The sequence below is a fragment of the Mustelus asterias genome, chromosome 6, assembly GCF_964213995.1.
Source record: "Mustelus asterias chromosome 6, sMusAst1.hap1.1, whole genome shotgun sequence".
In the NCBI taxonomy this organism is placed as follows: Eukaryota; Metazoa; Chordata; class Chondrichthyes; order Carcharhiniformes; family Triakidae; genus Mustelus; species Mustelus asterias.
This window is the reverse complement of record NC_135806.1, coordinates 80,834,526-80,851,680: the sequence shown is the minus strand read 5'-3', so window position 1 is coordinate 80,851,680 and position 17,155 is coordinate 80,834,526. Positions and strand designations below refer to the sequence as shown.

Here is a 17,155-nt window from a genome sequence, read left to right as displayed (position 1 = left end):
TCAGTTTGTCTCTTGCACTCTGTTACTGGCTCCAACATCATTCAAAATAGGGATAGTCATGGAGTTTCCTTCTTTATGTTGTTTAATGTCCACCACCATTCATGATTGTGGCAGGACTGAGCGCTTTGATCTGATCTATTAGTTGTGAGATGATTTAACTTGGTCCGTAGCATCTACTTTAATTTTCAGCCCTGTGTTGTAGTTTCACCGAGTTGGCACCTCATTTTTAGGTGCTGTGCTTGACATGTTCTCCTACACTCTTCATTGAACCAGGATTGATTGCCTGGTTTGCTGGTAATAGTAGTGACCATATACCAAGACATGACTTTATAGATTGTGGTGGAATGCTATTCTGCTTCTGCTAGCCCACACAGCACCACATGGATGCTCAGTTTTGAGCTACTGGAACTATGCTTAATCTGTCTGTTTAGCATGATGATGGTGCCATACAACACAGTGGAGGATGTCCTCCTTGTGAGGATGAGACTTGTTTCCAACAATACTATGCAGTGGCTACTTCTACCATAGGAGGCCCAGTAGTATCATGGCAGATGCATTTGAAGTATCATTGTTTGGTAGATTGATGAGGATGAGTTCAAATGACTCTTTTTTCCCCTTGTTCTGGTTCTCTCACCACCTCTAAGACCCAGTCTGGTGACCACTGGTGTTACACCAAGGATTACTGTTACTTTAGTCACTGGTAGTACAACCGAGCAACACTTGGGTGATGGGCATTGAAGTCCCCCTGTGTTGATACAGATCATACTTCTTACAAGTGGTGTTTAGCATACTGATTTATTGATAATGTAGGAAATAATCCTAAGAGGGTTTCCTCGCCCATGTTTGACCTGATGACATAAAATCTGGAGCCAATGTTGTCACTCACTTCAAACTGTGCACCAATGTGCTGCAACCTCTGGTCAGTCTGTACTGCTGGTGGGACAAGGAATAATCAGGGAATGTGAGTTGGAGGCATTGGCTAATCAGTAGAATTCTGAGTATGACTCTGTCAGGCTTGCCTAGCCTGTCGAACAACTTTGGCATTTGTCTCCAGATGTTAGAAACATAGAAAAACTACACCTACAAAACATGCTACTGAAGAAGACCTTGTGAAGTTGCCTGGTCTAGGTATACCTTTATCATGTCTGAATTCAAAGCTATTTGGTGGTCTATCTGGTTATATTCTTGGGCATATTATATTTTGATGCAACTCAATGACTTGTTAGGCCATTTCAGAAGGCAGTTAATAGTCAATCATGTTGCACATAGGCCAAACTGGATAAGAATGGCCAGTTTCCTTCCCTAAAGGACAGTAACAAGAGCACCCGGAGAAAACCCTCAGACATTGTCCCAATCTGCAAACTCCACACAGTCACCCAAGGCCAGAATTGAACCCAGGTCCCTGAAGCAGTGAGGCAGCAGTGCTAATCGCTGTGCCACTGTGTACTCTTTTTAACCAAATTCAAATTCACAAACTGCAACTTTGGAGTTTGAATTCACGTTGCTGGATTACATATCTAGGTCACTGGATTACTAAATTGGGATCATAATCACTATAGTACCGTATCCTTTGTGTTTGACTTGTGGACATGTGTTTTTGTTTACTACAGGTTTGTCTACTTGTCATTTTGCCTGGGCCTTTCATTCAGAGGCAGAAGAAGAGCTGCTAAACATGATCCCTGCAATGCAAAGAGGAGATCCCCACTGGTCAGAGCTTAGAGCCATGGGAGTTGGCTGGTGGGTGCGCAGCACAAACATTCTTCGCAGATGTATAGAAAAGGTACCATGCATTCTTTTATTTTTGCATGTTTCTATTTTAAAAAAATAACAAGGATTGCTGTTACTTTTGCTGTGTTTTAATGCAACTGGGATCGCAAATGTTGATTTCCCCGTGCTTGTGTATTGGCAGACAACACTGATTGTTAATAAATGAACCTTTAAGATACTTTAGGAGAGAAAATTAAAGTTCCTATTAACAGCCTCTTTATGTGGATCATCCATATGTCACCAGGTCGTGTTTTAGTTCAACAACACAAAGACCCATGCATCTTTGAGATTTTTAAACTTAACTTATTACACTATCTTTTCATGATATAATATTGTGAGTTTCCCTCCTGTTGTAGAGATGTATACCCCTGGACAACAGTTTATTTTCCTGCTTTGAGCATCAAATACACATTTTAGGTGTCAGCCGTGGCTCAGTAGGTAGCAGTCTTGTGTCTTGAGTTGCAAAGTTCTGAGTTAAAGCCCACTCCAGGACTTGAGCAGAAAAAACAAAGCCAATGCTCCTGTGCATTATTGCAGGAGTGTTGCACTGGTGGAGAGTATAGTCTTTCAGATGAGCTGCTAAACCAAGGCTACACCTACCCTTAGGACACATTATTCGAAGAACAAGTGTGTTATTTTAACCAATTGTTATCCCTCAGTCAGTGTCTCAAAAAGTAACAGTATCACAGTGCTGGTTGTGGGAAATAGCTATATGCAAATTGCTCAACTTGTTACTAACATTAGAACTTGGATAGCATTTGAAAAAGTACTTTGAGTGTGAAGCACTAAGATATCAGATGGTGAAAAGCATTAAATAAATATAAACTTGTCCTTTTGTGTTTTCCTGGTACCTCCATATATTTTTTCCCTTTTAAGAAGAAGACAAACATTTCTTATTTAAATGTCACATGAAGTATGATTTGATTTTCTCCATCTCCAGCAGTCACTCTTGGCATATTTGGTATGTGCCTTGCTGTTAATTAAAAGATTAATCCTGTTGTTGATAAATTCTTTTTTGAGGGTCTGAATTGTTACCTGGCTGAATTCTGTTGAAAATTTGGACTTAAGTTGCAAGTCATCCTTCCCTAAACCACTGTGAATATCCTGCAGCAAGAGTAAAGAGAAGTGTTGAAAAGGCCAGAAGTATTATTTTGTGTAGGATCCATGTGTTCTGGTGATAAGCTGTTGATAATGCTGTAAGGTATTTCTTGGTTGTCCAAATAATCAGTGACAAATGTGAATTTCAATAATATGGCAATGTTAAGGAAAAACTTGTTTCCTTTGGAAATGTTCAAATTTTGCAAGATTATGTAGTAAATTCCAAGCAAAGTTTTCATTATAGTGAGGGTTTCAGTTCAAGGAATGAGAGTGAAGAGTCAAATGGAAATGTTTTGCTCACAGCACAGGATAATTTTGTTAACCTGGGTAACACTAAGAATTCATAAATAGTGATTTCTCTGTGGCTTCGAAGGTGTTTCCAAGAAATAAGTGGTGTTTCTTTGTAATTTTATATTATTTGGCTCCATGAGTGATACTTTTTTCTTTAAAAAAACAGGTTGCCAAGGCTGCATTCCAGAGAAATAATGATCCTTTAGAGGCAGCTATATTTTATCTTGCAATGAAGAAAAAGGCTGTATTATGGGGTCTGTTCCGGTAAGGCTTTATAATGTTTTCCCCTTCGTGCTGGCTGCATTTTCTGGATGTACAAATTGTGTTGAGTTACATTTAAAATAAAATCAATATTTCTTGTTCAGAATATCAGCTTAGCATATCCATCTGGGATAGGAAAGATGAATGCGTCATCCCTTACTACTACTTATATGTAGAAACAAGATACCTTTGCCATTTTAACTACCAGCATGAAGAATAAGAGAAAATTTGAACAGTGCTGCTGCAACCAAGCAAGTTCAAGCAGTACCTTTAGCCATAAAAACAGTCTTTTTTTTAATTGCCTGCTGGGACAGCATTTATTGCCCATCCCAAATTGCCCTTGAGAAGGCTGTGGTGGTGAGCTGCCTCCTTGAACTGCTGCAGTCCAAGTGGTATAGGTACAACCATAGTGCTGCTAAGGAGGGAGATCCAGGGATTTGAGTCATTTTGTTTGTGTTCCAAGTGGTATGGTTCGAGGCTGATGTGGGCAGATTAAGTGAGAGTGGGAGATGATTGAAAAAAGGAAAAGAATAAAAGAATCTTAAAGAGTGACTCTTTAAATCATTTAAAATGTCCCTTTGCTAGTTACATTGGATGCTTATTTTTCCTACTGAATGAATAGTATTAGATGACTGACATTTAATACATTTACAGGCTTCTGGAAATAATTGGTTTCTACTTCTACTAGGATTCTTCAGTTGCTATATATTGCGTTTGTATGTTTTGAACTCGATGGACAAGCAGCAGAAACATCAAATTTAGAATAACTTTTTTTTTTGACTGTGCAGGTCTCTTCACGATAAAAAAATGACAGAGTTTTTTGGGAAAAATTTCAATGATGATAGGTGGAGAAAGGCTGCATTGAAGAATGCCTTTGCATTGTTGGGTAAACAGCGATTTGAGCAATCAGCAGCTTTCTTCCTTTTGGGTGGTTCCCTTAAGGATGCAGTTGAGGTAAAGCAACCATAATTGCAATAATTGCTAATTAAAGAAATTAACATGTCTAAGTTATTAGGATGGTCAAAAGTTCAGAAATGTTCTTTCCTCCTCTTCAATATTCTCCCTTACACTCCAGGTAACTTGCTGAGGTTTAATTTAATTTAATTTAATCAGCTAGTACCTCTGATCATTTTTCCTCCTAGCTACAGTTTTGATAGGCTATTCAATTATGAAATTTTAGCCAAGCCTGATCTATCTCATACCATGCATACAACCTGCCCACCAGAGTTAGCTGAAGCAAACCAATGTACTGTAGAAAACTTGGCTGATTTTTATACTTGTCTTTCAACTGGTAAAGTAACTAACTAGACAGATTTTACATCTTTATATTAATGTTAATCTTTCATATTTAGAAATGTGTAAATTATGTTTCCATTAGAATTTCTAAAATGCTGTCAAATACCTTTTGAAAAATTGAGGAAATTTTATAGTTAAGAAAAAAGGAGTTGCACTCATGTATTTAGGAAATTCCGAATTCAACTAATGATTTATTTTTGAACTTAATTGTTGCTACATAAGCAATTGTGATTGCAAATTGAGCACAACAAAATTCTACAAGCAACAAATGTAAAACCAGGGACACTTTTTCTTATGAGATTTTATGTTTCTTAATTCAAATTACAGAGATTATTGCCATTGCCCATGTAAAAGGGCTTTAATTTAATTCCTTAACCTCTGCACTTAAAGTTCTCTATTTATTTGTCATAACTGGCCTGTAGGTTTGTTTAATTATTTCATGTATATACATTGCCCATGTACAGAGTCCTTATTCTAATTCCTTAATTTCTGCACTTAAAAGTTCTATTTTTATTGGTCATAACTGGCCTTCAAGTTTGTTTGATTGTTTCACAGACTTGCATTTTGACAATTGATTATATTTTTAATATCATGGACGTGATAAATGGCTACTTCCCTATTCAGTTTCTATAAATGCAACCTATCTTACCATTTAGCTCTTAAGAACTTGGAACATTTTTGCACCATATTTCTGGGATTTAAATGCCAAGTTATTATAAAATTATTAAAATTCATACCCCATTTATAAGGTACTGAACATGGTTTGCAAGACAACCTGTCTGATATTGAAAATCACCTAAATCACTATAATTCACAGAATATTAAAATTTGCATTCTATTACAATTTGAAAATCTTACACTTTCAAAATTATTTCTAATACTCATTGCGGAAACAATATTTTCCATGCAGATCATTATTAGAAGTTTTCACCTGAACAAAAGAACTGCACAGATCATTTGCCCTGGAATGCTGAGTCATACCTTGTTATGAGATTTCACTTCAATATTTTGCAACTGATCTAAAAAATGGCATCTTATCTGAACTTGACAAAACCCAATGGTTGCATTGTTAACATAACCTTTTCTGTTCTTTTGAAAGGTTTGTCTTGAAAGGCTTCATGATGTTCAGTTAGCTCTTGTAATAGCACGATTATATGAATCAGAGTTTGAAGTGTCATCCACCTATAAGTCTATACTACTCAGAAGGATCCTGGGCTTTGATGCAAAGAGCAAAGATTTTAACCTTTCTCTTAGAAATTCTGACCCTGTTTTGCGGAGTATGGCATATTGGATATTGGAAGATTACACCAACTCTCTGAACACTCTGTTGGAACAGGGGATGAGGGAAAATGATGATTTCACTGGAGCAAATGGTAATGTATTTGAGGAATGGAGATTTTAAAAATAAATCTTAAATTTGTTTTGTGGTATACTTCCCTTATTTTTGTATTTGAAATAAAATAGTTCATCTTCAACAAAAATATTTTGTCAGTTAACTTTCCTAAAAGCACTGCATTAGTAGTTTGGGAACTGAATTGAAGATTATCATGATTTTAATAAACTGATGGTGCATTTGTACTGCAACTACCAATCTAAGACTTGATCTTAAAAATTTGGTGCTGCTTTGCAGTGACAATGTTCCTATGTAAAATGTTCTGAAATAATGGTTCTCGTGCTGCTTGGCTCAGGAAGAAACTGGCGGTATTAGGCCATCTTTTTGCTATGGAAGTAACCATTCGGCAAACAAGGTTCATTGATATTTACGCAGAAATCTGACAGCAACTTGTGGCAAACACACATGGATAATTAAACATCAAAATTTATTGACCAAGGTGCTGTTCATGAGCTTCACAGTTAGTTCGAATGTCACCATTTGAGTCCACAATCAAATGTATTTGAAGGACTTGAAGTTACTGTACTGAAATTATAAGCACAGATGAAAGCTGCCACAAGTCATGACTCTTTTTGGTGTGTTACTGCCAAATAGTCCCCCTCAGTCCCATTTCTGGAGATTTCTATTACTGTTGGTAGACTTGTTGGCATTCAACAAAAATTTTACATTACAGATATTGTGCCTGGTTCTTAACCAGTCAACATAGGAGAAATGCTTTCTAAAATGGGAGGCTTGATATTTGAAAACCCATGTATTTCTGAAGTCAGTAAACATGAAACTGTGAAACACTTAGCTCCTGGAGCTGTTCTACCATTCAGTGAGACCACTGCTGATCTGCTACCTAATCCATATACCCACCTTTGCCTCACATTCCTTAATACCTTACGATAACAAAATCAAATAATCCCAGTTTTAAAATTTACAATTGCCATTGCTGGAATAGATTCCGAACTTCTACCATTGTGTTGTGTAGTAAAAGGTCTGGCTGCAATTTGTAGATTATGCCCCCTAACCCTAGACTCCCCAACTGGTGGAAGTAGTTTTCCTGTGTTAAACCTCGATGTTCCCTTTAACATCTTGAAAATTTTGATCAGATCACCCTTAATCATCTCAGTTCCAGGAAAATACAACCCTGATTTGTGTAATCTCTCCAGGTATCATTTGGCAAACCTACACTGCAAGAGCAGTGGGCAGCACGGTGGCACAGTGGTTAGCACTGCTGCCTCACAGCGCCAGGGACCCGGGTTCGATTCCCAGCTTGGGTCACCGTCTGTGTGGAGTTTGCACGTCTCCCAGTGTCTGTGTGGGTTTCCTCCGGGTGCTCCGGTTTCCTCCCACAGTTCAAAGATGCGCAGGTTAGGTAAATTGGCCATGCTGAATTCTCCTTCAGTGTACCCGAACAGTGTGGCAATTAGGGGATTTTCACAGTAACTTCATTGCAGTGTGAATGTAAGCTTACTTGTGATTAATAAATTTAAAAAATAATAAATTTGGTGCCTATAACAGCTCACCTCAATTCAGGTATTGAATAACCAGGGCTTTGTACAGTTACAACATAACTTTTACCCTTAGTACTCTAATTCTCCAGGTATAAATTTTACTGAACGTGTTAACACCAATTTAAAAAGTTTTAAAAATGAGAGCTAGCTCTTAGTTTTAAGTACTTCAGTCATAAAGAAAGACTTGCATTTATAGTGTGATTTTTCCCAACCACCAGTCCCGCCAAAGTGCTCGACAGTCATTGAAGTACTTTTAAAGTGTAGTCACTGTTGTAGAAGATCATGATAGAATAATTTGATGTCTGACAATGTCTTGAAATCTATTTTCAGAATGCAGCAAGTCTACTTCGTACAATCCTGGGGTATTTAATTTCTACAACTATTTGCGAACCCATCCTCTTTTGTTGCGACGACACTTTGCTTCTTCAGAGAAGACGATGTCACAGATGGGATTGACTGTGGAAAGTGGTCTGGCAGATAAGATAAGCTTAGCTGAAAGAAGATTGTTCTTTACAACTGCAAATGCACATTTTAAAGCTGGCTGTCCAATGTTAGCCCTTGAAGTCTTGTCCAAGATGCCAGCAGTCACCATGAAGCCAAAGACTTTGCAAAATAAAATAAGTTCTTATTTGACTGTTAATTCTTCAATTCAAGGATCTAATCGTAAAGTTCTGGATTGTGATTGGTCCTCACCAGCGTTAAATGGAGTGGAATCTAAAGCCTCTTTTGATTGGCTGTCAAATGGACAATCTAGTTCATCTCTTAGTTTTGATTGGAGTCAATCTTCTCTAACTATTGAAGAACAACCACTGGAATTAAAATGGGATAGTGATAAAGAAGATGAAGAGGAAGTAAATGGCCTATCAATGAAGGAGATAAATCCATCTTGTCCTAGTGATGAGAAGATGGAAGGAGAAAGTTATTGTAACTTCTCCAGCCCCACTGATGATTTTTTATGTCCATCGGAAGATGTCATAGCAGCACAATTAAAATTTGGGGCTTGCTTGAAGATACTTACAACAGAGTTGCGTACACTGTCTACTGGGTATGAGATTGATGGTGGCAAACTCCGCTACCAATTATACAATTGGCTTGAGAGAGAGATAATAGCCTTACAGAAAACATGTCATTACAATGTTGATCTGGAAGCAATGAAAGGTAGTTTTGAAGGTACATGGGATGAAGTATCTAACGATGAACATGCAGAAAATGGAGCCATTGACCAACAAAAGTCATTTCACCAGCAAGAATATTTGCAGCGTAGGAGACTGTGGCTGCTGCAAAACCAGCCGCTACTAAGGATGTTTCTTAGCTATTGTAGTCTTCACGGGTCACATGGCGGAGGCCTGGCATCTGTCAGGATGGAGTTGATTCTTCTTTTACAGGAATCGCAGCAGGTAATTTTACTTGGAGGGTAATACATGTTCTCATTCCTCAATGCAATGTCTTTGTTGAATTCAACTAGGGCTTGACTAATTTTCTATTGCTCCCTTCCTGTATGGTATTTTATCTGGTTGGCACTTCCTTGTATGCTGTGCCAAAACTAGAAGTATAGAGAATTATAGGCAAATTCTACTACTCCATGGTACGACATATTGGAGCACCGGTGCCTTTTGGTTTTAAGCAGGCCTTAAATCCTCAAAATTCTTAATTTTCTTTCTGTTATTTGGATTTGAGCACTACGTATTTTTAACCATTGTCATTGCAAAAATATCAAAGTTCAAATTTGAAGGAATGTAAAGCTGGGTAAAATTCGGAGTGTACCAAATAGTTCACAAGAATTTTGGAATCATGAGTGCATTTCACATGTGGTCATTTTGATTACTGTGTAATCAGTTTTAGATTCAATTCCTATATGTTCACATTTGAACTGCATACCCGTAAGTATTATTGCCATTTTGTCAAAGTGTAAGTAAATCTATGGTGTGTCATTATTTTGAAATTTGGGGACGTTTCAAATGCATGCACCAAATATGTTAAAAGCTACGTTTCCCTGGAGAAAAAATGTCAGTGTTTGATATTAATTTAAATTGACAAATAAAAACCTTCTCAAAAAAGTTGGTGTCATGGGGATGGGTGGGTGGGAAATTGCAGTTCAGTAAAACTCCCAGCTCCCTGAGGGTAGGGTGACCAAATCTGAAGGGTCCTCTGATTGAGGCGGGGTGCCCAGACCCCACACCTTCCCACCCAAGAACGAGGGTGAAAACTTTTTCAGTTTCACACCTTGATCCAAGGAACATGTGTCAGCCTAAAATCAAAGAGTCACGGGAAAAGGGCCTTCAGTGGCCATTTAGTGGTCTCTTAAGGGTCCTTACTAGGGGTGGGGGGGGGAATTTCCTGTTTGAGGCCCTGCCTGCCCCACTGTAAAGTTGCATCCAGGGCAGGCAGGATCCCAGAGGGAATTCCATCCATGCAAATTTACGGTGGTCGGGGTGGAGTGTAAAATTATGATCGATCAGAGGTTACTGGGACAGTTCTCAAATTCGGGAATAATTTTTAATGATCCATTTATATTGGCATAATCTGAAGTGAAAATAAAATTTTCAAATATACAGAATTTCAAACCATATCTATTAATACTTTGTATTTAGGAGCATTCGGTGAAACAGGCCTCTAGCCCTTTAGTGCAACTTGCATCAATACCCCTCCTGTTTGCCTGCACTGCAAGTGCTAAAACTGTGGTGGCTAACCCTAGACTTCATCTGAGCAACCTTACACATGACATTGTACATACCATTGTGGAATTTGATTCTCCTCCACATCCGGACATCAGAAATAATAAGGTAGGTGTTCACACGTAGCTCAATGTGTTGTGGAGGTGACAATGTAACATTTTGATAATAAATAAAATGTGGCAACCAATTGCATCCAGTGTTTTGGCTATCATAGTCTTGGCCACACTGACATTGATGTAAAGTTATGTAACCTCTTGCGCATTTCTTTATTTTGAGTATTGCTAAAATTCAAAACAAGCAAGGGACTTAATGAAAGAAAATACGATCAAGCTGAATGACAAGTTGCAAATATTTCAAGTTAACACTCATCACTTTTATGTCTCAACACTCATTTTTTTAAATTAAAAGTAAAATGAAGTCAACCTTTTGTTTGGCTCCAATCACTTACCTGGCACCATGATGGTGAGATAATAGGTTAGAGGATTCATCAAACTGATCCAACTTTTGTCTTAAGTTTAAGTATGCTTTTCAAGCCAATTGGCTTCTTGAAAACCAGATTGCAAATAAGGTTCAAGAATCGATAGTTCATTTTTCTTTTAAATTAACCATCAGTAGTGATAAAGTGGAATTTTCTGACAGTTTTACTTTGTTGTGTTCAAGTTTACTTTGTGCCAAAATAGTTACTGTTTTACTAAGAATACAGGAGTAAAGTTAATTTGAGAGATAATTTAAACCAGAGCATCCAGATTTCTGTCACAAGTGGACCAAATTCTATACCATTCATGAACCCAACATCTACTCGAAGGCAGATCACAGAAGTAAACAGATATATTCCTGAAATTCAGCCAGCGAAAACCAGCAACAGCACAGAATTCTAGTAAACATCTTGTTGTTTGTCTAATTAAAATCCCCTCAGTGGCTGAGGCAGACCTTGGCAAGCTTCAGCCTGTTGCATGGATGGAATTCATTAAGTGAATGACCAACACCAATGAACGCGACCAGCTTATTTTTTGTAAGCCATGTGTATGTACGTAACAGTTCCTGTCACCAGGCTGTTCAACATCAGAACTAGCAGTGAAAACAAATTGCAGATCCTATGGAGACCTTCAGGGAAAGTACATCAAGTATGTTGGAGTTGACCAATGACTGGAGGCCAAATATGCACCTTTTAGGAGATGAGTGCATGAAAAGAGGTGTTGAAAAGGGAAGTGTGCTTTCAGGGCTGCTTATTACATTATTGCAGCATCAACTTGCATTTTGGATTCGCAAGTATATGCAGTTGTAATTTCAAAACTTCAAATTATTCTCCTCTTAGTTGTTAGCACTCTTTAAAACAAATCAGCAAAACCCTTCTATTGTCTTGTTTTCTCATTTTTCTCATTCTGTCACTGAAGGTGCTGATAGTTGTTGAGGTCTGTTTCCATGGGCCCTGGCTGTTCAGAATTTGAACCTGAGATCTCAGGCATTGGCATCGTAATACACAAAAGAGCATCTTTTAAAATGGATATATATCTATAATCTATTAAAAGAAACGTGCTTCTGTGCATCTGCCCTGTCAACCTTTTGTATTATAAATTCCTATTGCCACATTTATAATGGTACCAAGGATGTGATAAGTGGGAGATGAGAAAAGCTGGGCTTGCCTGTTAATTAGAAAACAGAGATTTTAGGTAATTGGCTAAAGAACCAGAGGGTGGCAGATTTGTCAATCCACCAAAAGCTTGATCTGTAATTCTGCTGGTGGACAGGGAATTTAAATATCCAACCATAAATGCTGCTACTTGCAGCTAGTTTCAAGATATATATGACTGATGTTCTCCACAAGCAGTCTCAGTTTAACATTTTGAGATGAGCTTCTTAGTGATTAATTATTTCTGAAAATGAGTTGATAAAGCACCTCCCCGTTCCTGCTAAGGTTTTGCTTTTTAGAAAGAATATGACAACTTTAATGGAAACCTAAGAAGTAGGAGGGCAGGTGTAGGCCATCTGCTGAAGACTGATCTTTTTGTGGACTCAGCTCTACTTACCCGCTTGCTCCCTTAATTCCTTTACTATTCAAAAATCTATCTTTGCCTTAAAAACATTCAATGAGGTAGCCTCAACTGCTTCACTGGGCAGGGCATTCCACAGATTCACAACCCTTTGGGTGAAGAAGTTCCTCCTCAACTCAGTCCTAAATCTGCTCCCTCTTATTTTGAGGCTATGCCTCCTAGTTTCACCCGCCAGTGGAAACAACTTCCCTGCTTCTATCTTATCTATTCCCTTCATAATTTTATATGTTTCTATAAGATCCCCCCCTTATTCTTCTAAATTCCAATGAGTATAGTCCCAGTCCGCTCGGTCTCTCCTCATAAGCCAACCCTCTCAACTCTGGGGGAAAAAAACGAATGAATCTCTTCGGCACCCCCTCCAGTGCCAGTATATCCTTTCACAAGTAAGGAGACCAAAACTGTGTTCACAGTACTCCAGGTGTGGCCTCACCAGCACTTTATCTAGTTGCAACATAACCTCCCTGTTTTTAAACTCCATCCCTCTCGCAATGAAGGACAATTTGCCTTAATTACCTGCTGTACCTGCAAACCAACTTTTTGGCGATTCATGCACAAGGACACCCAGCTCCCTCTGCAAAGTGGCATGCTGCATTTTTTTACCATTTAAATAACAGTCCATTTTGCTGTTATTCCTAGCAAAATGGTTGACCTCACATTTACCAACATTGTACTCCATCTGCCAGAACCTTGCCCACTCACTTAGACTATCTATATCCCTTTGCAGACTTTCAGTGTCCTCTCCACACTTTGCTTTACCTCTCATCTTAGTGTCATCTGCAAACTTTGACACTACACTTGGTCCCCAACTCCAAATCATCTATGTAAATTGTAAACAATTGCGGTCCCCGCACTGATTCCTGAGGCACACCACTAGTCCAGTCACTGATCGCCAACCAGAAAAACATCCATTTAACCCCACTCTTTGCTTTCTATTAGTTGACCAGTAAGTGAAGCCCTGTTTGTCTATGTTGGTGTTTCTGGGGATATAAAAGCTACTTTAGCACTATTTATAAAGTGGTTTTCCAGGTGACTGTCAACATTCATCCATCCAACATAATCAGAAATAGATTATGCTACTCATCATCTTTGCTCTGCGCAAATTAACTGTCACATTTCTCTACAAAGCTGATGACAGACTGCACTTCAGAATTAATTCATCAGATGTGAAGTGTTTTGAAGCACTTTTGGAATGTTTTGTTACATTAATGGCACTACACAAATGCAAGTTGTTGTTGAAATGACTTGAGTATGTAATGAGGTACTTGCTCACCAATTTAAATACAAATTGGTACTGATATTTCAGATGTGCTTCAACAAAATACAACAGGCAATTGTCATAACAGCCTTGAACTTTTCATACTGCTGTAATTCATTTTCAAATTCAAAATTATGAATGAAACAGCTTATCTCAGAGTATGAAAGGCACTTTGTTGTTGAATTTATTTGCATTATATGATTCCAAAATATATTACATTTTACTTGAAGCAATGTTTTATTTAAAACCCTGCCATCTTCTACTAAATGTTAATAAGCTGCATTCCATCACTGACTTTGTTGATTAGTTCAGCGTGATATGCAGTATTATGCTTAAAAAGGTGAGTATCGGAGAGTTGGATTTATGGTGCTGCCGTTTTACCTAGTAACTCACTTGATGCCTGTCATGAAATATTCCTCATTTTATCTGGATCCACTGGAAAGCTCTTCCTTTAAATGTTTTGAAAATGTGACTCATTGGCATCAGTAATGTCTTGTGCCGAGAATGTTTCTTCCTTGTTGATGGCAGGGTGGAAGTGAGATTTTGTGTTGGTTGTGTGTTTGCAAATGGCTTGTGCACCCTATTTAACCTTGCAGGCTCTCTCCTGAGAGAGGAAGTTGATTGTGAACCCAGTGGAGGTAATGGTGGATTGTTGGCTTGTTCAGCTGCCCTCTCTCTCACTGTTCTTGTTCACTGGCATATCTTGCTGATTGGAAGGTTTTGATACCATGATGGATTGCCATTTCGGTTGTGATTGAGCATTTGCTTAATTCCTGATAATAGAGTAGACCTTCATGGAGATATTGAGATTGTCTTTGAAGTTTTTCCTTTGTTCCTGTGGAAGCTGGCTCCCTGACGTTGCTCTGAGTAGAGCCCCTGTTTTGGCAGTCTTGAGTTGAGCATTCTGGTGACATGTTCTGTTTGCAGCTTTTTCTGGTTTATTTTTCTTGTTCTTCAATTGTCATTTCTGAATAAATAAGCACTTAATGTCTAATTAAAATGGGAATTGCAGCTTCAGGAGTAGCAAGTGCTGCTTTTAAGCTTTAGGGCTATAAGTATCTGAAATAATGCACCAGCTGGATACCTACAATTATATATTAGCTCACGAGCACTTGTTTTTCAACTAGCTCCTTTGAGTGAAATGGCTAGGTAAACAACATGGCTTTCTTGTTTTGAGTGGCGTATTATTGTGGATTTAAAATGTGATTGAAGCATATTGTACCTAATCACATAACTAGGAACAATTAGAAATTATGTAAACTTGTGTCTTTGAACAAAACTTTAGAAAAATGTAAGTTTAAATTTCTAGGATTGTGGGCAGCAGTCAGAACGGTGTACTTAACTACTTTTTTCCCCTTCAGATCTATGTAATGCACACTGTAGCAGCATCTCTGTCTGCTTGCCTTTACCAATGCCTTTGTGATGGCCATAGTTACAGGTAAGTGTGTTTTCTTTTAATCAATTTCTTCCTTAACATTGCAACTAACACAGAAGGAAATTCTAAGGTCTTCTATGAGCATATAGGTAATGAATGGGTGGTAAAAAAAAGAATAGGGCTGATTAGGGATAAAAGAGGGGAATTGCACATAGAAGCAGGAAAAATGTCGTAGGTATTAAGCGAGTGCTTTGCATCTGTTTTTACGAAGGAAGAAGATGCTCCCAGGCTAAAGTGAGAGAGTAGGTAACTGGTATACTAGAAGAATTTACAATTGAGAAGTAGGAGCTGTTAGGCTATCTTTACAACGATTGCAAAAGTTGTCAACTGTGATGAGAATCGTCTTGAACTTCAAAAGAACATGGACGCGTTGGTGGATGGGCAAACTAGTGGCAGATGAAGTTTAATGCAGAGGAGTGTGAGGTGATTCATTTTGACAGGTAGAATATGGAGAGATAAAATAAAAAGAGAAATTCTAATGGAGATGCAGGAGCAGAGAGATCTTGGTATATTTGTGCATAAGTCATTGAAGATGGCAGAGTATGTTGAGAGAACAGTTAATTAAACATGTGGTATCTTAGGGTTAATTGATAGGGGCATTGAATGCAAAGGTGAGGAGGTCATGTTGAACTAGTGTAAGACACTAGTTATGCCTCATTCTGGAGTAGTGCATCCAGTTCTGGGCTCCATACTTGAGGAAGGATGTGAAGGCACTGGAGAGAGTACAGAGGAGATTCACAAGAATGATTCCAGAGGTAAAGAGCTTTCATTATGAGAATAGATTGCAGAGGTTGGAACTGTTTTCCTTGGAGAAAAAAGGTTGAGAGGAAACTTGGTTGAGGTATTCTGAGAGGTATGTACTGGCTAATTAGTGAAATACTGTCCACACTCGAGAGCATCCAAAACGAGGGGGTACATTCAAAATAATTGGCAAAAGAAGTAAAAGTGATGTGAGGAAATTTTCTTTTCACCCAGAGGGTGGTTGGCGTCTGGAACAAACTTCCTGAGAAGGTGGTGGAGGCAAGTTCAGTCAAAGTATTCAGAAGGGAATTGGATTGCTAACTGAAAAGAAACACTGTGCAAGGTTATGGTGATAAGGCAGGGGAATGGGACTTTTCTCCAAGGAAAACAGTCCCAACCTCTCCACTCTATTCTCATAATGCTCTTTCAGAGGGCCAGTGAGAACTTGATGGGCCAAATAGTTTCCTTCTGCACTATAATAATTCTGTGATTATTTTCCCTCCCCTTATGAAGATCTACATCCTTTCAGGGTTACAATATCATGAGTGCCAGGCAGCATCTAATATTGGTATCAAGTTGCTAGTTTGCATGTGCAACACGGGTAGTGAGTCTTAAAAGATTTAACTTTGGGGTCGTCTCAAAGTATCCACACATGCACACTTACTCGCAATGTCACCGGGTAGTGAGTGTAGTGAGTGGAAACCCCCCCCCGGATGGTTTCCCTTCTCTAACCCAAAGACCTTTGAGTCTAACTGCACCATCATTCTGTTCTCCCAGCATAAAATGAATTGGACGTCCAATTTACTGATCTGTTTAGCTTGGTTAAGTGCTGGCTTAAGCTGTTGTCGTTTGCACTGGTGGTTCAGTCGTAGAATTCTTGCTGTCATGCAGGAGACATGAGTTTGATTCCCAGCTAATGCAATACAACTTTTTACAATGTGCAGAAATACAGGGAAAAGGCAGTGAATAGAACAAAGTCATGATGCTCATTTTGAGAGCCGGTACATACACAATGGGTCAAATGACGGCCTCCTGCACCACAACCACCCTGTGAAGTACTGTTTATGGTTCAAGCGCACTGAATTTTTAGTTAATTGTGGTTATGTTGATGCACAATGAATACAAAGTCTTGCTGGCTTTGGACAAAAGGTATCTTGAATTTAGGATTTTTTAATTCATTTGTGGGACATGGGTGTCACTGGCTGGCCAGCATTTATTGCCCATCCCTAGTTGCCCAAGGGTAGTTGTGAGTCAACCACATTGCTGTGGCTCTGGAGTTACATGTAGACCAGACAGGGTAAGAATGGCAGATTTTCTTTCCTAAAGGACATGAGTGAACCAGATGGGTTTTTTTCGACAATGGTTTTGTGGTCATCAGTAGATTCTTACTTCA

The 17,155-nt window shown here is 38.6% G+C and overlaps 1 protein-coding gene across 7 annotated transcripts in view; it reads left to right on the top strand.

Moving 5' to 3' along the window:
• The window catches only part of dmxl1 (Dmx like 1), a 185,849-nt gene that overhangs the window by 99,182 nt on the left and 69,512 nt on the right, over positions 1-17,155 (top strand). For 6 of the 7 annotated variants that reach the window (XM_078214618.1, XM_078214617.1, XM_078214616.1 and 3 more), the window contains exons 20-26: positions 1,611-1,780; positions 3,323-3,420; positions 4,206-4,371; positions 5,813-6,086; positions 7,936-9,002; positions 10,197-10,388; positions 14,948-15,024. In XM_078214618.1, coding sequence (XP_078070744.1) covers positions 1,611-1,780; positions 3,323-3,420; positions 4,206-4,371; positions 5,813-6,086; positions 7,936-9,002; positions 10,197-10,388; positions 14,948-15,024 — 2,044 coding nt within the window. The remainder of the gene's footprint in view (positions 1-1,610; positions 1,781-3,322; positions 3,421-4,205; positions 4,372-5,812; positions 6,087-7,935; positions 9,003-10,196; positions 10,389-14,947; positions 15,025-17,155) is intronic. The other variant, XM_078214619.1, reaches the window with a different exon arrangement.